The sequence below is a fragment of the Clinocottus analis genome, unplaced genomic scaffold (assembly GCF_023055335.1).
Source record: "Clinocottus analis isolate CAN_PGR_092001 unplaced genomic scaffold, fCliAna1.0.p SCAF_3, whole genome shotgun sequence".
In the NCBI taxonomy this organism is placed as follows: Eukaryota; Metazoa; Chordata; class Actinopteri; order Perciformes; family Cottidae; genus Clinocottus; species Clinocottus analis.
The window spans coordinates 21707207-21723280 of NW_027176042.1; the positions used below are offsets into that span (position 1 = coordinate 21707207).

A 16074-nucleotide genomic window follows, 5' to 3' on the forward strand; every position below is an offset into this window, starting at 1 on the left:
CAGCATAATGTTAAACTTTTCCAATAAAAGAAAAAGGAACATCACATTACTTGAGGCTTCAGTTTATACAGTTCTCTCTGCTAAGTAAACATGCAAATAGCTAACATTCAAACAAACAGCTGTTAACACAATCCTGTAATTACACATCTACATATCTGAGACACTGGTTTTTAATTGGGGCTAACGTTTGCTTTGACTCAACTCGATCACCATTTGAATCTTTTGACATTGATTTAGAAAATTCCAAAATTGATCTTTTAATTAAGACTCACAAGCCTAAAAGGCCTCTGGTGGTTTTAAAAACTATGGAGACAGAGAAGAGCTGGACAAAAGCAATTCACTGTAGCAAGAAAACTAGAAGTTACAGTAACCAGCCAACAGCATTTAGCAAGTAAGTATTTGTAGTATATTTCACAGTATGCTTACTGTAAAACTAATCACACTACCCATGGAATACTGTAGTATTATTTACAGTAATAATCCGAGTACCGTAAATGTTATTACAGTAGTTATCAAAATACTGTACTCATCATCACAGTAACCGTGTGCGTATTTTAAGCTGCTAATCTAGCAGAGAAACAGAGGTGAAATGGGATTGGACAAGAGCTCTCCTCAACCAGCTGCTGCACTGTGCAGCAGCCTGAAGCAAAGCAACAGAGGAAGACAGAAGCTGTGTCATGAGAAAAGTAGCTGATAGGAAAAAAATCTTATAATACATATTGTATTTGTGAAAAATAATTAAATACAAAAATAGCTATTTAATTATAAAAAATATACATATGTATAGATTAAATTATAAAATAGCTATAACTTTTAATTATAAAAAAGAAAAAATATACATATGGATGGCTTAAATTATAAAATAGCTATAACTTTTAATTATAAAAAAGAAAAAATATACATATGTATGGCTAAAATTATAAAATAGCTATAACTTTTAATTATAAAAATAAATAAATATATAATTTTATATATATATATATATATATATATATATATATATATAAATATATATATAATTATGAAATAGCCAGAACTTTTAATTATAAAAAGAAGAATATATATATAAGTGCTGTCAAATGATTAAAATATTTAATCGCGATTAATCGCATTTATGTCATAGTTAATTCCCGATTAATCGAAATTAATCACCAGTTAACGAATCGCCAAACAGGGAGGTTCAAAAGGTAAACAAGTGTTTAAAAAATAAAATGATAAAGTGCATATTTCAGGTAAACAAGGGCGAGAGAGAGAGGTAAAGGTAGAGAGAGACTGATTCTTTTAATTACTAATTAATGATGTGTTTTGATGCTTCGGCAATATTGTTGTTGCAATGTTCATGCCAATAAGGCTGAGAGAGAGAGAGAGAGAGCAAGAGAGAGAGAGGGAGAGAGAGCAGTCAGGCGTCGTAGGTCCTGTCGTTGGATGTGATGTGTGTTATATCAGCTAGATCCTCGTCCTCCACAACGCTAACATGCTACACACAGTAGCATCCATTGAGCTGTGGCTGCAGTGAGTTTGTTCTTCGTTGTGGTGTCCATGTGTTTCTGTCTGAAGTCATCTGTTCGTGTCTGGCTATGACGAGGGAGCGGAGAGTTAGCATCAGCTGTGTGCTCGACCAGCAAGTGGTATTTCAGACTGGATAGCTACGATGACAGCTCAGTTCACAAAGACAAATGGCTCATACCACTTCGGTCTTGTTATTGATCCTACTTGATCGAGTTGAGCTACATCCGGTGTTGAAAAATTAAAATGTGTTTTACAGATTCTGCCACGGTCCATAAGTCCAATCAGCTATGGCATATGAGACAAGACCTTCAGGAAGTACTAAAAAAAACATCTATTGTGTAAAATGAGCCTACAGTTAGTTACAGCTCAAGTATTACAATAAGGAGGGCTTTCAAAAACAAGACATTATGGGTAAAAGTTGTTTAAACAAGTATCAAACCATCACTTATTCAGCAAGAAGCAAGAAAGACGTTCATATTTCTGAGAACCTTTAGTACTCCCCATGTGTGTAATGTCCAACGTGTCACAGCTGTGTTTGCATCATGAGGCCGATGATTTAAGTTTACTTTTCCACATTGATGAAGTGCACCTTTTTTTTTTTTAATGCGTTCACAAAAAGCAACAACATTCATACAATGCAAAATGTGTGTACACACACAGACACACACCTACAAACTGCGTGCGCACACACGTGATCCAGGCACATCATATAAAGCGTGCGGTTTCCTGGAGCTCTAATGTCGTGGCTCTGATCTCCGGCAGGAACTCAGGTAAGTTCCACTTCCTGTGGGCGACATGACGGCTTTGAACCTCAAACCAGATGTGATCGCTTGTGTTTTGATCCTTTTCATGGATGTTCAATGCTACCTGCTGTATTTTATATTTTTAGAGCAGCGTTTAAAATGAGTTCAAAGTAAACTATAATTGCTCCGAGACATAACTCTTTAGCTAATCCTACAAACAATATCATATACATGACAAAAGAAGTTATGCTTTGTAAAGAACTACCTCTTCATCTGGAATGTGTACTCTGAGTTGAAATATATTCAGGCTGTGATGTTGACACAACACTCTTTTTGTTGTTCCTCTCTAGATTCATGATTTAACTACAATCAAATAAAAGAATCATGTTTCTTTGTTTGATAGTTGATGAAGTTAATGATTAATTGAGGACTTCTTTCTTGTTGTTGTCAGTGAGTTTAACTTCCTGAATGTTCATTAATCTCTCGACCCTTCAGAAACTGTCTGAGAGGAAAACAATCTCAACAACTGTCTGTGTATCTGGTTGATATGAATACAGCTCATAATGTCAAGCTTACACCAGATGTAATTCTCCTGTCTTAGCCTCTAATCTACACGTGAATGATATCTATAAAACCAAAGGCCTTTATGAAGTTAACATCTTTATGGATGTATCATCTTTCATTTCTCCCAGTCATAGCTGCTTATGAAAGTATCCCCAATTCTTGATTGGAAGAAGTAAGATGTTTTCAAAAATAAACATCAGTTAACACTGATATGCTTTAAGATTGTTAAAACAATGTTCACTGTGTGTGGCTTACATAAATGCATATTTAGTTATACATCACATATCACCTGATTCTCTCTAATTGTTCAAAGCTCTGTTTGTTTAAGAATCACAAATATAATTATAAGACAATTGTGTCTCTATATTTGCATCTCTATATAAAGATTGATAATGATGAATAACTACAATGCGTTTTGATTATTTTTCTGAGTTTACACAAAGCATCAAAAGTACAAGAGGAGAAACTGTTTTAAAGGGTTTTCAATTCAAAAGCATTTCATAAAATATATGCTTATGTGTTGGAGTTGATGTTATTCCAAGATATCTGAACTAAACATATCACGTATCCTTAAATATTGACTTGTAACTGAAATATTCTTCTGTGTCGTTGAGTCTCAAGAGATGAACAACGTGACGGTGGTTCTGCAGTATCGAGACTCCTTCTCCAAAGCTGTGACCAAGAATGTGGTCGTTGTGGTTCTCGGGATCTCCATCAACTACATCAACGCCTGCCTTATTCACACCTTCTGCAAACACCAGGTCTCATGTTTCTTGGACAACTATGTATTCACAAATTGAATCAATTCTTTCAGCAGCAAGCGAAGCCAGATAGCTGTCAACTGTAAATGACTCAGCGACCATTTATCTTTTGAGCATTTGATGTCCCAGGTTTTAAATCCAAACCCTTTCTCCTTTTCTTTGTGCTTTTCTTCATACCATCCAGATCTTCAACACTAATCCTCGCTACATCCTTTTTATTCACCTGGTGGTCAACGACATGATCCAACTGACGCTGACTGTCATCCTGTTTGTCATCAGCTACACCGTCTACCAAATAAATGTCTCCGCTTGTTGCGTCTTTATGCTGCTAGCTCTCATCACCACTGAAAACACCCCCCTGAACCTGGCATGCATGGCGGTGGAGTGCTACATCGCCATCTGCATCCCCCTTCGCCACGTGCAGATCTGTACCATCAGGAAAACGTGGATGCTGATCGGTTTGATCTGGAACATAAGCATGTTGTCCGTTCTTCCCGATCTGTTCATCACTTTGGCCACAGAGCCGCTGGACTTCTTTCATTCCAGAATCTTCTGCCTCAGACATACCGCCTTCCCAGATCCCCTCATCATCCAGAAGAGGGAAATTACCTATTCAGTGCTACTAGTTATAGTTTGGATCACCATTTTTTACACTTACTTCAGAATTCTCTTAGCTGCACAAATAGCCAGCAAAGAAGCTAAAAAAGCCAGAAACACAATCCTCCTCCATGGGTTCCAGCTGCTGCTTGGTATGGGAACGTACGTAGGGCCGCAGGTACTAAACGTCCTGAGGACATGGTTCCCCAAGAGTTATGTAGACCATCTCTTTGCTTTCTATATTATTGTTCAAGTTCTGCCACGGTCCATTAGTCCAATCCTCTACGGCGTCAGAGACAAGACTTTCAGGAAGTACTTAAAAAGTAATTTGTGTTGTTGAGTCAGCATAATGTTAAACTTTTCCAATAAAAGAAAAAGGAACATCACATTACTTGAGGCTTCAGTTTATACAGTTCTCTCTGCTAAGTAAACATGCAGATAGCTAACATTCAAACAAACAGCTGTTAACACAATCCTGCAATTACACATCTACATATCTGAGACACTGGTTTTTAATTGGGGCTAACGTTTGCTTTGACTCAACTCGATCACAATTTTAATGTTTTGACATTGATTCAGAAAATTCCAAAATTGATCTTTTAATTAAGACTCACAAGCATAAAAAGCCTCTGGTGGTTTTAAAAACTATGGAGACAGAGAAGAGCTGGACAAAAGCAATTCACTGTAGCAAGAAAACTAGAAGTTACAGTAACAAGCCAACAGCAATTAGCAAGTAAATATTTGTAGTATATTTCACAGTATGCTTACTGTAAAACTAATCACACTACCCATGGAATACTGTAGTATTCATTACAGTAATAATATAACAAAAATTGTAAAACATAGTGTATTTGTGAAAAATAATTAAATAAAAAAAATATATATCAAATTTATAGTTTGATCAAAACTATATATACTATCAAACTATAAAATAGCCATCACTTTTAATTATAAAAAAGAAAACAATATATATGTATGTATATATATATATATATATGTATCAAACTATAAAAAAGCTATCACTTTTAATTATAAAAAAGAAAAAGATATACATATATATATCAAACTATAAAATAGCTATCACTTTTAATTATGAAAAAGAAATCAATATATATGTATATATTTATATATATCAAACTAAAAAATAGCTATCACTTTTAATTATAAAAAGAAAAACTATAAAATAGCTATCACTTTTAATCATGAAAAAGAAAACGATATATATATGTGTATATATATCAAACTATAAAATAGCTATCACTTTTAATTATAAAAAAGAAAATATATATCATTATATATATATATACATATATATATACATACACTTATATATATTATATTATAAAGTAGCTATAACCTTTAATTATAAAAAGAAGAATATATATCATTTAAAATATACATATATATATATATATAATTATGAAATAGCTATAAAATTTAATTCTAAAAAGAAGAATATATATGTATCATTTAATATATATATCATTTAATATATATATATATAAACATAATTTATGATATATATATACATATATATACTCATTTATTATATACATATATATTTATATATATTAAATAATATATACATATATGTGTATATATATTAAATTATGAAATAGCTTTAACTTTGTGATTCTGTTCACGCCAGCAGAGAAGGCTTAGCAGATCCTGATGGTCAGCCACTGAATATTTATCACCAACAACATATGTTTTCAACATCACAATGAACCTGGAAAGTAAACAACAGTATTTGAGGAACACATTGAAATGTTTTGATGATTGCGACTTTAACATCTAAATAAGGTGCCAGTGGGCGTACAAAAGCATGAAAATAGAGCGTGTTAAAAACAACAATTACGAAACAACAGCTTTTCTTCATAATTGTATCTGGATGAAGTCGTTTACAGGATCCACGTCACTGATGCTGCTCCATAAAAAGAAGTGAAACCTAAGCACACTCAAGTGGAAACACTATCAGCACACTATCTGAGGTAGGAATGTCTTTGACGTTCATATTGTATTGTCATATTGTTAATATTTCATTCCTTTTGAACTATATGGAAGCATTAAGCTCAACTTAAAAATGTTTTCATACAATTTAACAACAAGATGTTGAAATGTGCTTTAATTCTCATTTTAAAAAAAAATCATGAAACAACATTTATTTTAATGACTCATACATTCTTCTTTTCGAGCCTATACCTATTTAATATGTGACTCCTGGTATTAATGCAAAGTATGCTGCTGACATGTGAAACATTAAGGCCCATGTTGTATGTTTTGGAATGTATACATTTTAAAATGAATAATTTTCTCATAAAAAGTAATGATGAGTGAATTGTTAATTGCTAATTTGGATAGGTAACCAAAGTATTGCTGCTAAGGTGGGAGATATATTTTATAAGATGAATATATGAACAGTTAACATTTGATGTAACTAACACTTAAATGTTTGAAATGTTCCTCAGAGGCTTGCAGGATCCTCAGATCAGCTCAATGAATTCATCGTCTTCTGGCTACAACGTCTCCACTCTGAGGTATCAAGACTCCTACAGCATAGTCACGGCCAAAAATGTGATAGTTCTGGCTCTTGGTCTCATCATCAACTATATCAACGGTTCTTTGATTCACACCTTCAGAAAACACCAGGTCAGAATCATTTAGCACTGGTTAATAAGTTAATATGTTCAACTGTGTTATTACCTCATGTACGAGATCTCTTTATACATCTGTATACTAATACAGACAAATGGTGAGTACCATTAGTGTATAATATAATGTAGAAATCTGGTGTATTTAGTGTTATAACACATAACACTATAGCACTCATAGCTTTCATTTTGTAAGGCACTTTGTTAATGTGTTACTGTTAAATTACACTATGCACTGTATAATATGTCTAGTACACAGCGAGACAGCCAGGTATCATTACTTCACTACATATATTAATCTGGTGGATGCAACATTATACCACACATTTATGTTTTGCCTTAAAATGTTCCTCCTGGAGGATTTCATAGGTATGAATATATTACGTATATTAAGTATTGAGTTGTTTAAACTGTCTGTTTCTTTCCTTTTCTCTTCCTGGTTCAGATATTTTATCTGAATCCCCGTTACATCCTCTTCATCCACCTGGTGGTGAACGACATGATCCAGCTGACGACATCCATCAGCCTGTATGTCTTAATTTACATCCCCTACAGTATGAATGTTTCCTTGTGTTGTGTGTTTATTATTCTTTCTGTCTTCACCAGCCTGAACTCTCCATTAAATTTAGCTTTCATGGCCGTAGAGTGTTACATTGCTGTTTGTCTTCCACTGCGACACGCTGAGCTCTGTACCATCAAGAGAACATACATTGTGATTGCTTTGATTTGGGCCATGAGTGCAGTTTCAATACTTCCAGATGTTTATATTCTTCTGGTTACAGAGCCTGTAGAGTTATTTTATTCTACCATGCGTTGTTCAAGGAACAAACTGTTCCGTGACCCTATCCACTTGAAAATAAGGGACGTGTCCTACATGGTTTACTTGACTGGTGTTTGGCTCACGCTCCTTTTTACTTACATCAAGATCTTCTTAGCTGCTAAATCAGCTAAAGCATCTAAATCAGCTAAGGGAGATGTAAAGAAGGCCAGGAACACCATCCTGCTGCACAGCTTTCAGCTCCTGCTGTGTATGTTTACCTATGTCGCCCATCTGATTAAAAATGCTCTGGTCTATCGCTTCCCTGAACATTATATAAATATATTCTTTGCCTCGTATATCATCATTCAGATCCTCCCCAGGTTGCTCAGTCCTATTGTGTACGGGCTGCGAGACAATTTATTTAGACAGCATCTGAAAAAGTACCTCCTGTGCACAGTGAGATTAAGCATCAAACCAAGAACTGTAGTGACATCCATATTGCTGTATTAGACCATGTATGTTTGTGTGTGTTTGTGTGTATGTACGTATGACCCTAGGTCTAGTAAGTGTGTCTATACATCTCATTTATGTACAATAATATGTGAACTGTTTGTCATACTGTTTGTAACTATTTTAAGATATATATGATTAATTAATAGATTATATGTCAAAGTTTTCTGATTATAATGATTTAATTACGGAAAATTACTTACATAGACACCATTTTCTGATTCATTACATTTGGCGAAGAATATTTTGTGCTTTAAATAGTCTAATTTTTAAGGTGTGATCTTAAGAAATAATGATGCAAAATGACAAGAAATTGTTTAGTTTTAAATAAAAAACTTTCTAGGGGCAGGATATACGATGATAAAACTGCAACATGTGTTAATATTGTTCCTCATTTGCGTATCTGCAAACATTGTAATGACTGTGGTTGTTTTCTTGCCGAATGTACATTTACATATGAGACTAATTCAATACTATCTGTAATCTTTTCTTTTCTCTATATTTGTATTTGATCATTATTTGTGTGTCTCTTATTCTGTTCAGTAGCATTTTAGGAAGATGTTATTAATCTAATATTAAACCAAATGAACCAATTTTGAAATGAATGTTCCACCATCAATCCTTTAATTAACTTGCCTTTATCCAGAAAGTTGCACTTTAGTACAGTACTTTAATAAATGTACTGTGTTACATTTCACCATATTATTAACAACAACAACAACGACAACAACATATATTTCGAACATCAGGATTCATAAAGAACCCGTAAAGTAAAGAACAGGATTTGAAGTCCACCCATCACTCCTATCTTCTCATCCAGGATCAGGTCTCGGTGGCAGCAGGCCTAGCAGGATGACCTGGTTATCCTTCTCACCCAAAACATGTCCCAGCTCATTCTGGGGGATCCTGAGGTGTTCCCAGGCCTGCAGGGAATAAAATCCCTCTCACGTGTCCTGTGTCTCCTACCAGTTGGACGTGCAATGAGGTGGTGGTCAAAGGCATTGGAGAAATCAATCTGTGACCACGGTGTCAGTGTAGTGACATCTAGCGTACAGTTGACGATGACTTTGGGGTTACTCCACTGACACAGGGGCTACAGATTGTGATGTATTACAAAATCCACTAGACACATGGGTGAAAGACAGACACCAGGGTTACATAGTCAAAAAAAAGGTTCCTGTCACATCCAGACCTGGGTAGTTTTGTGTTCACTGTTTGTTGTGTTGGCTGTCACTCACCCTTTCTCTCATTTAGACTTCTCCCCCCTCGTCTGCCAGCCTCATGTGTGATTGCAAGCCCCACCCTCATTGTTTCCACCTGTGTCTCATTCCGCTGTGTATTTAGTCTGCATCTACCCTCTGTCTTGTGCCAGTGTGTGATTTGATGTTACGAGTGTTTTGAGTAAAGACTTTGGTTTTTCGCCACAAACTACCTGGTCTCTTGTGTCTGCTTTTGGGTCCATCCTACCGTGGTCCTGGTCTTCCTAACCGTTCCTGGTGGCTACATTATCTTTTTTTAATGCTGATTGACATAAGGGTGACTGTCAGACACCGGGGATTTGTTAATTTATCAACCCAAATGTCAATTAGTATACCTTGTATCTCCAATTATAAATTACCGTACTGTAATAACCCAAATGTCAGTTAGTATCCCCAGTGTTTGTTATTTCACTGGACTATACTGTAATAACCAAAATGTCAATTAGTATCCACGGTGTCTCTTATTCTCAAGTACCGTACTTTATTAACCCCAATGTCAGTCAATATCCCCAATGTCAGTCTCTTCTTTTAGAGTACCAGAGGCACGAAACTGGGTGGGTCAGGGAGTCAACAGGGTTGGGGGTGACCTCCAGAGGTAAGTCTGGTTCTCCACGAGTCTCTTGGGCCCTTATGTTACCATATTGTCACTCACTGTTCCCCCAGTGTCACGAGTTCTCGAGGGGTTTCTTGGCATGTGTGTTTAGCCAGGTTTGAGCCCTTCTATTCCACCACTGTCCCCTCAGTGTGACTGGTATATTGACAGTTGCAGACTTGTGATAATAAGGACTCATTTCAGGCATCCAGTGCAATGTGCCCACCAAGTTTCAAAAGGTTTGTGACTTTAACTGAGGAGTTTTGCACCTTTGAAAGAGTGGAATCTGAGCAATCACTTGGTTTTGGTTAAATAGCGCTTGATGATAACAAGAGTTAGCTTCCTAAAAGTGCTCAATGGTGTGGGACCCCACCAATACCGAGACCCGCACCCGGGCCTCAGGGCCCCTTTCCTGGGTAGACCTGTATGATTTGGGACCCCCAAGGACCAAGACCTGCACCCTAACCCTACCCGGAACGATAACCCTAAACCCTAACCCTCTTAAGATGCAACAAGGTAAAGGAGTGTTCAGTTTGAGAAACTCAGAATTGCACCTGTGCTTTTTGCGGATGATGTGGTTCTTTTGGCTTGCTTAGAATATGACCTTCTGAGGCTATGATTCTCTGTCGGTTCAAGAATCTCAGGGTCTTGTTCATCAGTAAGGGGTAAAATGAACCGTAAGATAGGAAAGGCAGTCCATACCACCATCAACAATAATGCAGGTATTGTACCGGACTTTTGCGGTGAAGAGGGAGCTGGGCTAGAAGTCAAAAAGATCTCGATACACCAGTCGGTCTATGTTTCGACCCTCAGTTATGGTCATAAGCTCTGGTTATCGACTGAAAGACTGAGATTGTGGATACAAACAGCTAAAATGAACTTCCTTCGTTGGGAGTCTGGCCTCCACTTTTGAGAAAGTCTGAGGAGCTCAGACATCCGGAGGGATCTTGGAAAAGAGACGCTGCTCTTTTGGGTCAAAAGGGGCCAGGTGAGGTGGATCAAGATCTGATCAGGATCCTCTTAGACGCATCCTTTTAGAGGTTTTCCAGGCATGTCCAACTGATAAAAGGCCCCCGGCTAGACCCAAAACTTGCTGGAGACATTGCATGATCTTCTCTTACCAGGGAAAGCCCTGTGGTCCCCTAGGTGGAGTGTTGCTGGGGAAAAGGACATCTGGAAAAGTCTCCCAAGCCTGTTGTCCTGTGACCCGGCCACAGATAAGTGAAGTTAATGGATGGTATGGATGCATTTTAAAATGTAAATAAAGTGCAGGGCTGCACAAAGAAGCATGAAAATAGAGTGTGTTAATCAAAACAAAGCTTTTCTCCATAATTGTATCTGAATGAAGTAATTTACAGCAGCCATGTCACTGATGTTGCTTTATAAAAAGAGATGCAACATATGCACACTCATTTCAAAAGGGCTGAAGGTGGAAACTGGAGCCTTTTATCACATTGTTGTTTTTAATATTTCAATCTTTTATAACTATATGGAAGCATTGTGCTCAACTTTAACTTCTAAATTTTTAAAATACAATTTAACAACAAGATGTTAAACCTAAACAAAGTAACGATGAAAAAGTAACAAGGAGTGAATTGCTTGAAGATTTATTGTATTTTCCCTTAAAAAGGTAACCAAAGTATTCCTGCTAAGGTGGCAATTATGTTTTGTAAGATGAACAGTTAACATTTAATGTAACTAACACTTAAATGTGTGAAATGTTCCTCAGAGGCTTGCAGGATCCTCAGATCAGCTCAATGAATTCATCGTCTTCTGGTTACGTCTCCACTCTGAGGTATCGAGACTCCTACAGCACAGTCGTGGCCAAAAATGTGATCGTTCTGGCTCTTGGTCTCATCATCAACTATATCAACGGTTCTTTGATTCACACCTTCAGAAAACACCAGGTCATAATCCTTTAGCACTGGTTAAGAAGTTAATATGTTCAACTGTGTTATTACCTCATGTACGATATCTCTTTATACATCTGTATACTAATACAGACAAATGGTGAATACCATTACTGTATGATATAATGTAGAAATCTGTTATAACACATACAGCAATGTCAATTATAGCATTCATTTTGTAAGGCACTTTGTTTATGTGTTACTGTTAAATTACACTATGCATGGTATAATATGTCTAATACACAGCTAGACAGCCAGGTATCATTATTCCATTGTATACATTATTCTGGTGGATGCAACATTATACCACACAACCATGTTTTCCTTGAACTATTCCTCCTGAAGGACTATTAATCTTTAATTTCATTCTTATTTAATTTTTATATACCCCTATTGTTTATTCTTATTCGTTAGCTCTACAAATTGTTTAAACTGGCTAATTCTTTTTTTTTCTTTAACTAGCCAACAGCAATTGGCAAGTAAGTATTTGCAGCATATTTCACAGTATGCTTACTGTAAAACTAATCACAGTACCCATGGAATACTGTAGTATTATTTACAGTAATAATGAAAAAATATATAATACATATTGTATTTGTGAAAAATAGTTAAATAAAAAAATAGCTATCACTTTTAATTGTAAAAAAAGAATATATATATATGTATATATTAAACTATAAAATAGCTATCACTTTTACCTATAAAAAACAAAAATATATATCTCAAGCTATAAAATAGCTATCACTTTTAATTATAAAAAGGAAAAGATATATGTAGATATATATTTATATATATACATAAAATTATGAAATAGCTATCACTTTTAATTATAAAAAAGAAGAAAATTTATATAATTTAATATATATATATAAAATTATGAAATAGCTATATAAATATAAATATATATAATTTAATATATATATATATATATATATATATATAATTCATTATATATACATATATACATTCATTTAATATATACATATTTTATATATAAATATATATATACATGTATATATATTAAATAATATATACATAGATATGTATATACATAAATATGTATGTATATATATAAATATATATATATATCTATATATATATATAATTATGAAATAGCTTTAACTTTGTGATTCTGTTAACACCTGCAGAGAAGGCTTAGCATATCCTGATGGTCAGCCACTGAATATTTATTACCAACAACATATGTTTTCAACATCACAATGAACCTGGAAAGTAAACAACAGTATTTGAGAAACACATTGAAATGTTTTAATGATTGCGACTTTAAAATGTAAATAAGGTGCCAGTGGGCATACAAAAGCATGAAAATAGAGCTTGTTAAAAACAACAACATTGAAACAACAGCTTTTCTTCATAATTGTATCTGGATGATGTTGTTTACAGGAGCCACGTCACTGATGCTGCTCCATAAAAAGAAGTGAAACCTAAGCACACTCAAGTGGTGAAGGTGGAAACTGGAGCACACTATCTGAGGTAGGAATGTCTTTGACGTTCATATTGTATTGTCATATTGTTAATATTTCATTCCTTTTGAACTATATGGAAGCATTAAGCTCAACTTAAAAATGTTTTATACAATTTAACAACAAGATGGTAAAATGTGTTTCAATTCTTTTTTTAAATTTTTATCATTAAACATAACATTTATTTTAATGATTCATACATTCTTCTTTTGAGCCATTTCCTCTACCTATTTAATATGTGACACCTGGTATTAATGTAAAGTATGCTGCTGACATGTGAAACATTAAGACCCATTCAAGTATAACAGGGATGTTTTGGAAAAGATACATTTTAAAATGAATAATTTTCTCATAAAAAGTAATGATGAGTGAATTGTTATTTGCTAATTTGAAAAGGTAACCAAAGTATTGCTGCTAAGGTGGGAGATATGTTTTATAAGATAAACATATGAACAGTTAACATTTGATGTAACTAACACTTAACTGTTTAAAATGTTCCTCAGAGGCTTGCAGGATCCTCAGATCAGCTCAATGAATTCATCGTCTTCTGGCTACAACGTCTCCACTCTGAGGTATCAAGACTCCTACAGCACAGTCACAGCTAAAAATGTGATCGTTCTGGCTCTTGGTCTCATCATCAACTATATCAACGGTTCTTTGATTCTCACCTTCAGAAAACACCAGGTCAGAATCTTTCAGCACTGGTTATATGTTCAACTGTGTTATTACCTCATGTACGATATCTCGTTATACATCTGTATACTAATACAGACAAATGGTGAGTATCATTAGTGTATAATATAATGTAGAAATCTGGTGTATTTAGTGTTATAACACTTAACACTATAGCACTCATAGCATTCATTTTGGAAGGCACTTTGTTAATGTATTACTGTGAAATTACACTACGCACTGTATAATATGTCTAGTACACAGCGAGACAGCCAGGTATCATTACTTTATTGTATATATTAATCTGGTGGATGCAACATTATACCACACATTTATGTTTTGCCTTGAAATGTTCCTCCTGAAGGATTATTAATCTTTACTTTCATTCTTATTCAATTTGTATATGCCCCTTATTGTTTATTTATTTTATTTTCCTATTATTTTTCCTAGGGATCAAGAGAAGCTTATTTCATAGGTATGAAAATAGTACATATATTAAGTATTGAGTTGTTTAACCTGTGTGTTTCTTTTTTTTTCTCTCCCTGGTTCAGATATTTTATCTGAATCCCCGTTACATCCTCTTCATCCACCTAGTGGTGAACGACATGATCCAGCTGACGACATCCATCAGCCTGTATGTCTTAATTTACATCCCCTACAGAATTAATGTTTCCTTGTGTTGTGTGTTTATTATTCTTTCTGTCTTCACCAACCTCAACTCTCCATTAAATTTAGCTTTCATGGCTGTAGAGTGTTACATTGCTGTTTGTCTTCCACTGCGACACGCTGTGCTCTGTACCATCAAGAGAACATACATTGTGATTGCTTTGATTTGGGCCATGAGTGCAGTTTCAATACTTCCAGATGTTTTTATTCTTGTGGTTACAGAGCCTGTAGAGTTATTTTATTCTACCATGCGTTGTTCAAGGAACAAACTGTTCCGTGACCCTATCCACTTGAAAATAAGGGACGTGTCCGACATGGTTTACTTGATTGGCGTTTGGCTCACGCTCCTTTTTACTTACATCAAGATCTTCTTAGCTGCTAAATCAGCTAAAGCATCTAAATCAGCTAAGGGGGACGCAAAGAAGGCCAGGAACACCATCCTGCTGCACGGCTTTCAGCTACTACTGTGTATGTTCACCTATGTCGCCTATCTGATTAAAAAGGCTGTGGTCTATCGCTTCCCTGAACATTATATAAATATATTCTTTGCCTCGTATATCATCGTCCAGATCCTCCCCAGGTTGCTCAGTCCTATTGTGTACGGGCTGCGAGACAAATTATTTAGACAGCATTTGAAAAAGTACCTCCTGTGCACAGTGAGATTAAGCATCAAACCAAGAAATGTAGTGACATCCATGTTGCTGTATTAGAACATGTATGTTTGTGTGTGTGTACGTCTGACCCTAAGTCTAGTTAGTGTGTGTCTATACACACACACACACACACACACACACACACACACACACACACACACACACACACACACAGACACACACATTGAAACTAATGAGCATGAGTTAGCGCATTTATGTACAATAATATGTGAACTGTTTGTTATACTGTTTGTAACTATTTTAAGATATGTATGATTAATTGATAGATTATATTTCAAAGTTTTCTGAATATGATGATTTAATTATGGAAAATTACTTACAGAGACACCATTTTCTGATTCATTACATTTGGCGAAGAATATTTTGTGCTTTAAATAGTCCAATTTTTAAGGTGTGATCTTTGGAAATAATGATGCAAAATGAAAATAAATTGTTTAGTTTTAAATCAAAAACATTCTAAGGGTAGGATATACGATAATAAAACTGCAACATGTGTTAATATTGTTCCTCATTTGCAAATCTGCAAACATTGTAATGACTGTGGTTGTTTTCCTGCTGAATGTACATTTACATATGAGATTAATTCAATATAATGTGTAATCTTTTCTTTGAATTAACATTCAATATCTATATTTGTATTTGATCATTATTTGTGTGTCTCTTATTCTGCTCAGTAGCATTTTAGGAAGATGTTATTAATCTAATATTAAACCAAATGAACC

General features: G+C 34.9%; 3 protein-coding genes across 3 annotated transcripts; all 3 read left to right on the plus strand.

Annotated features, from left to right (window-relative positions):
* Positions 1 to 2915: 2915 nt before the first annotated feature.
* LOC137796718 (odorant receptor 131-2-like) lies at positions 2916 to 4514 on the plus strand. Its single transcript, XM_068594809.1, has 3 exons — positions 2916 to 2933; positions 3446 to 3577; positions 3762 to 4514. Exons 1-3 carry the CDS (start codon positions 2916 to 2918, stop codon positions 4512 to 4514), a joined length of 903 nt encoding a protein of 300 aa, XP_068450910.1.
* A 2156-nt stretch (positions 4515 to 6670) lies between these two features.
* On the plus strand, positions 6671 to 8095 carry LOC137796096 (odorant receptor 131-2-like). The gene is made up of 2 exons (XM_068593778.1): positions 6671 to 6823; positions 7271 to 8095. The coding sequence occupies exons 1-2, from the start codon at positions 6671 to 6673 to the stop codon at positions 8093 to 8095; spliced, it is 978 nt and encodes a 325-aa protein (XP_068449879.1).
* Positions 8096 to 11703: 3608 nt separating this feature from the next.
* Positions 11704 to 15388, plus strand: LOC137796097 (odorant receptor 131-2-like). Its single transcript, XM_068593779.1, has 2 exons — positions 11704 to 11853; positions 14564 to 15388. The coding sequence occupies exons 1-2, from the start codon at positions 11704 to 11706 to the stop codon at positions 15386 to 15388; spliced, it is 975 nt and encodes a 324-aa protein (XP_068449880.1).
* Positions 15389 to 16074: the final 686 nt, after the last annotated feature.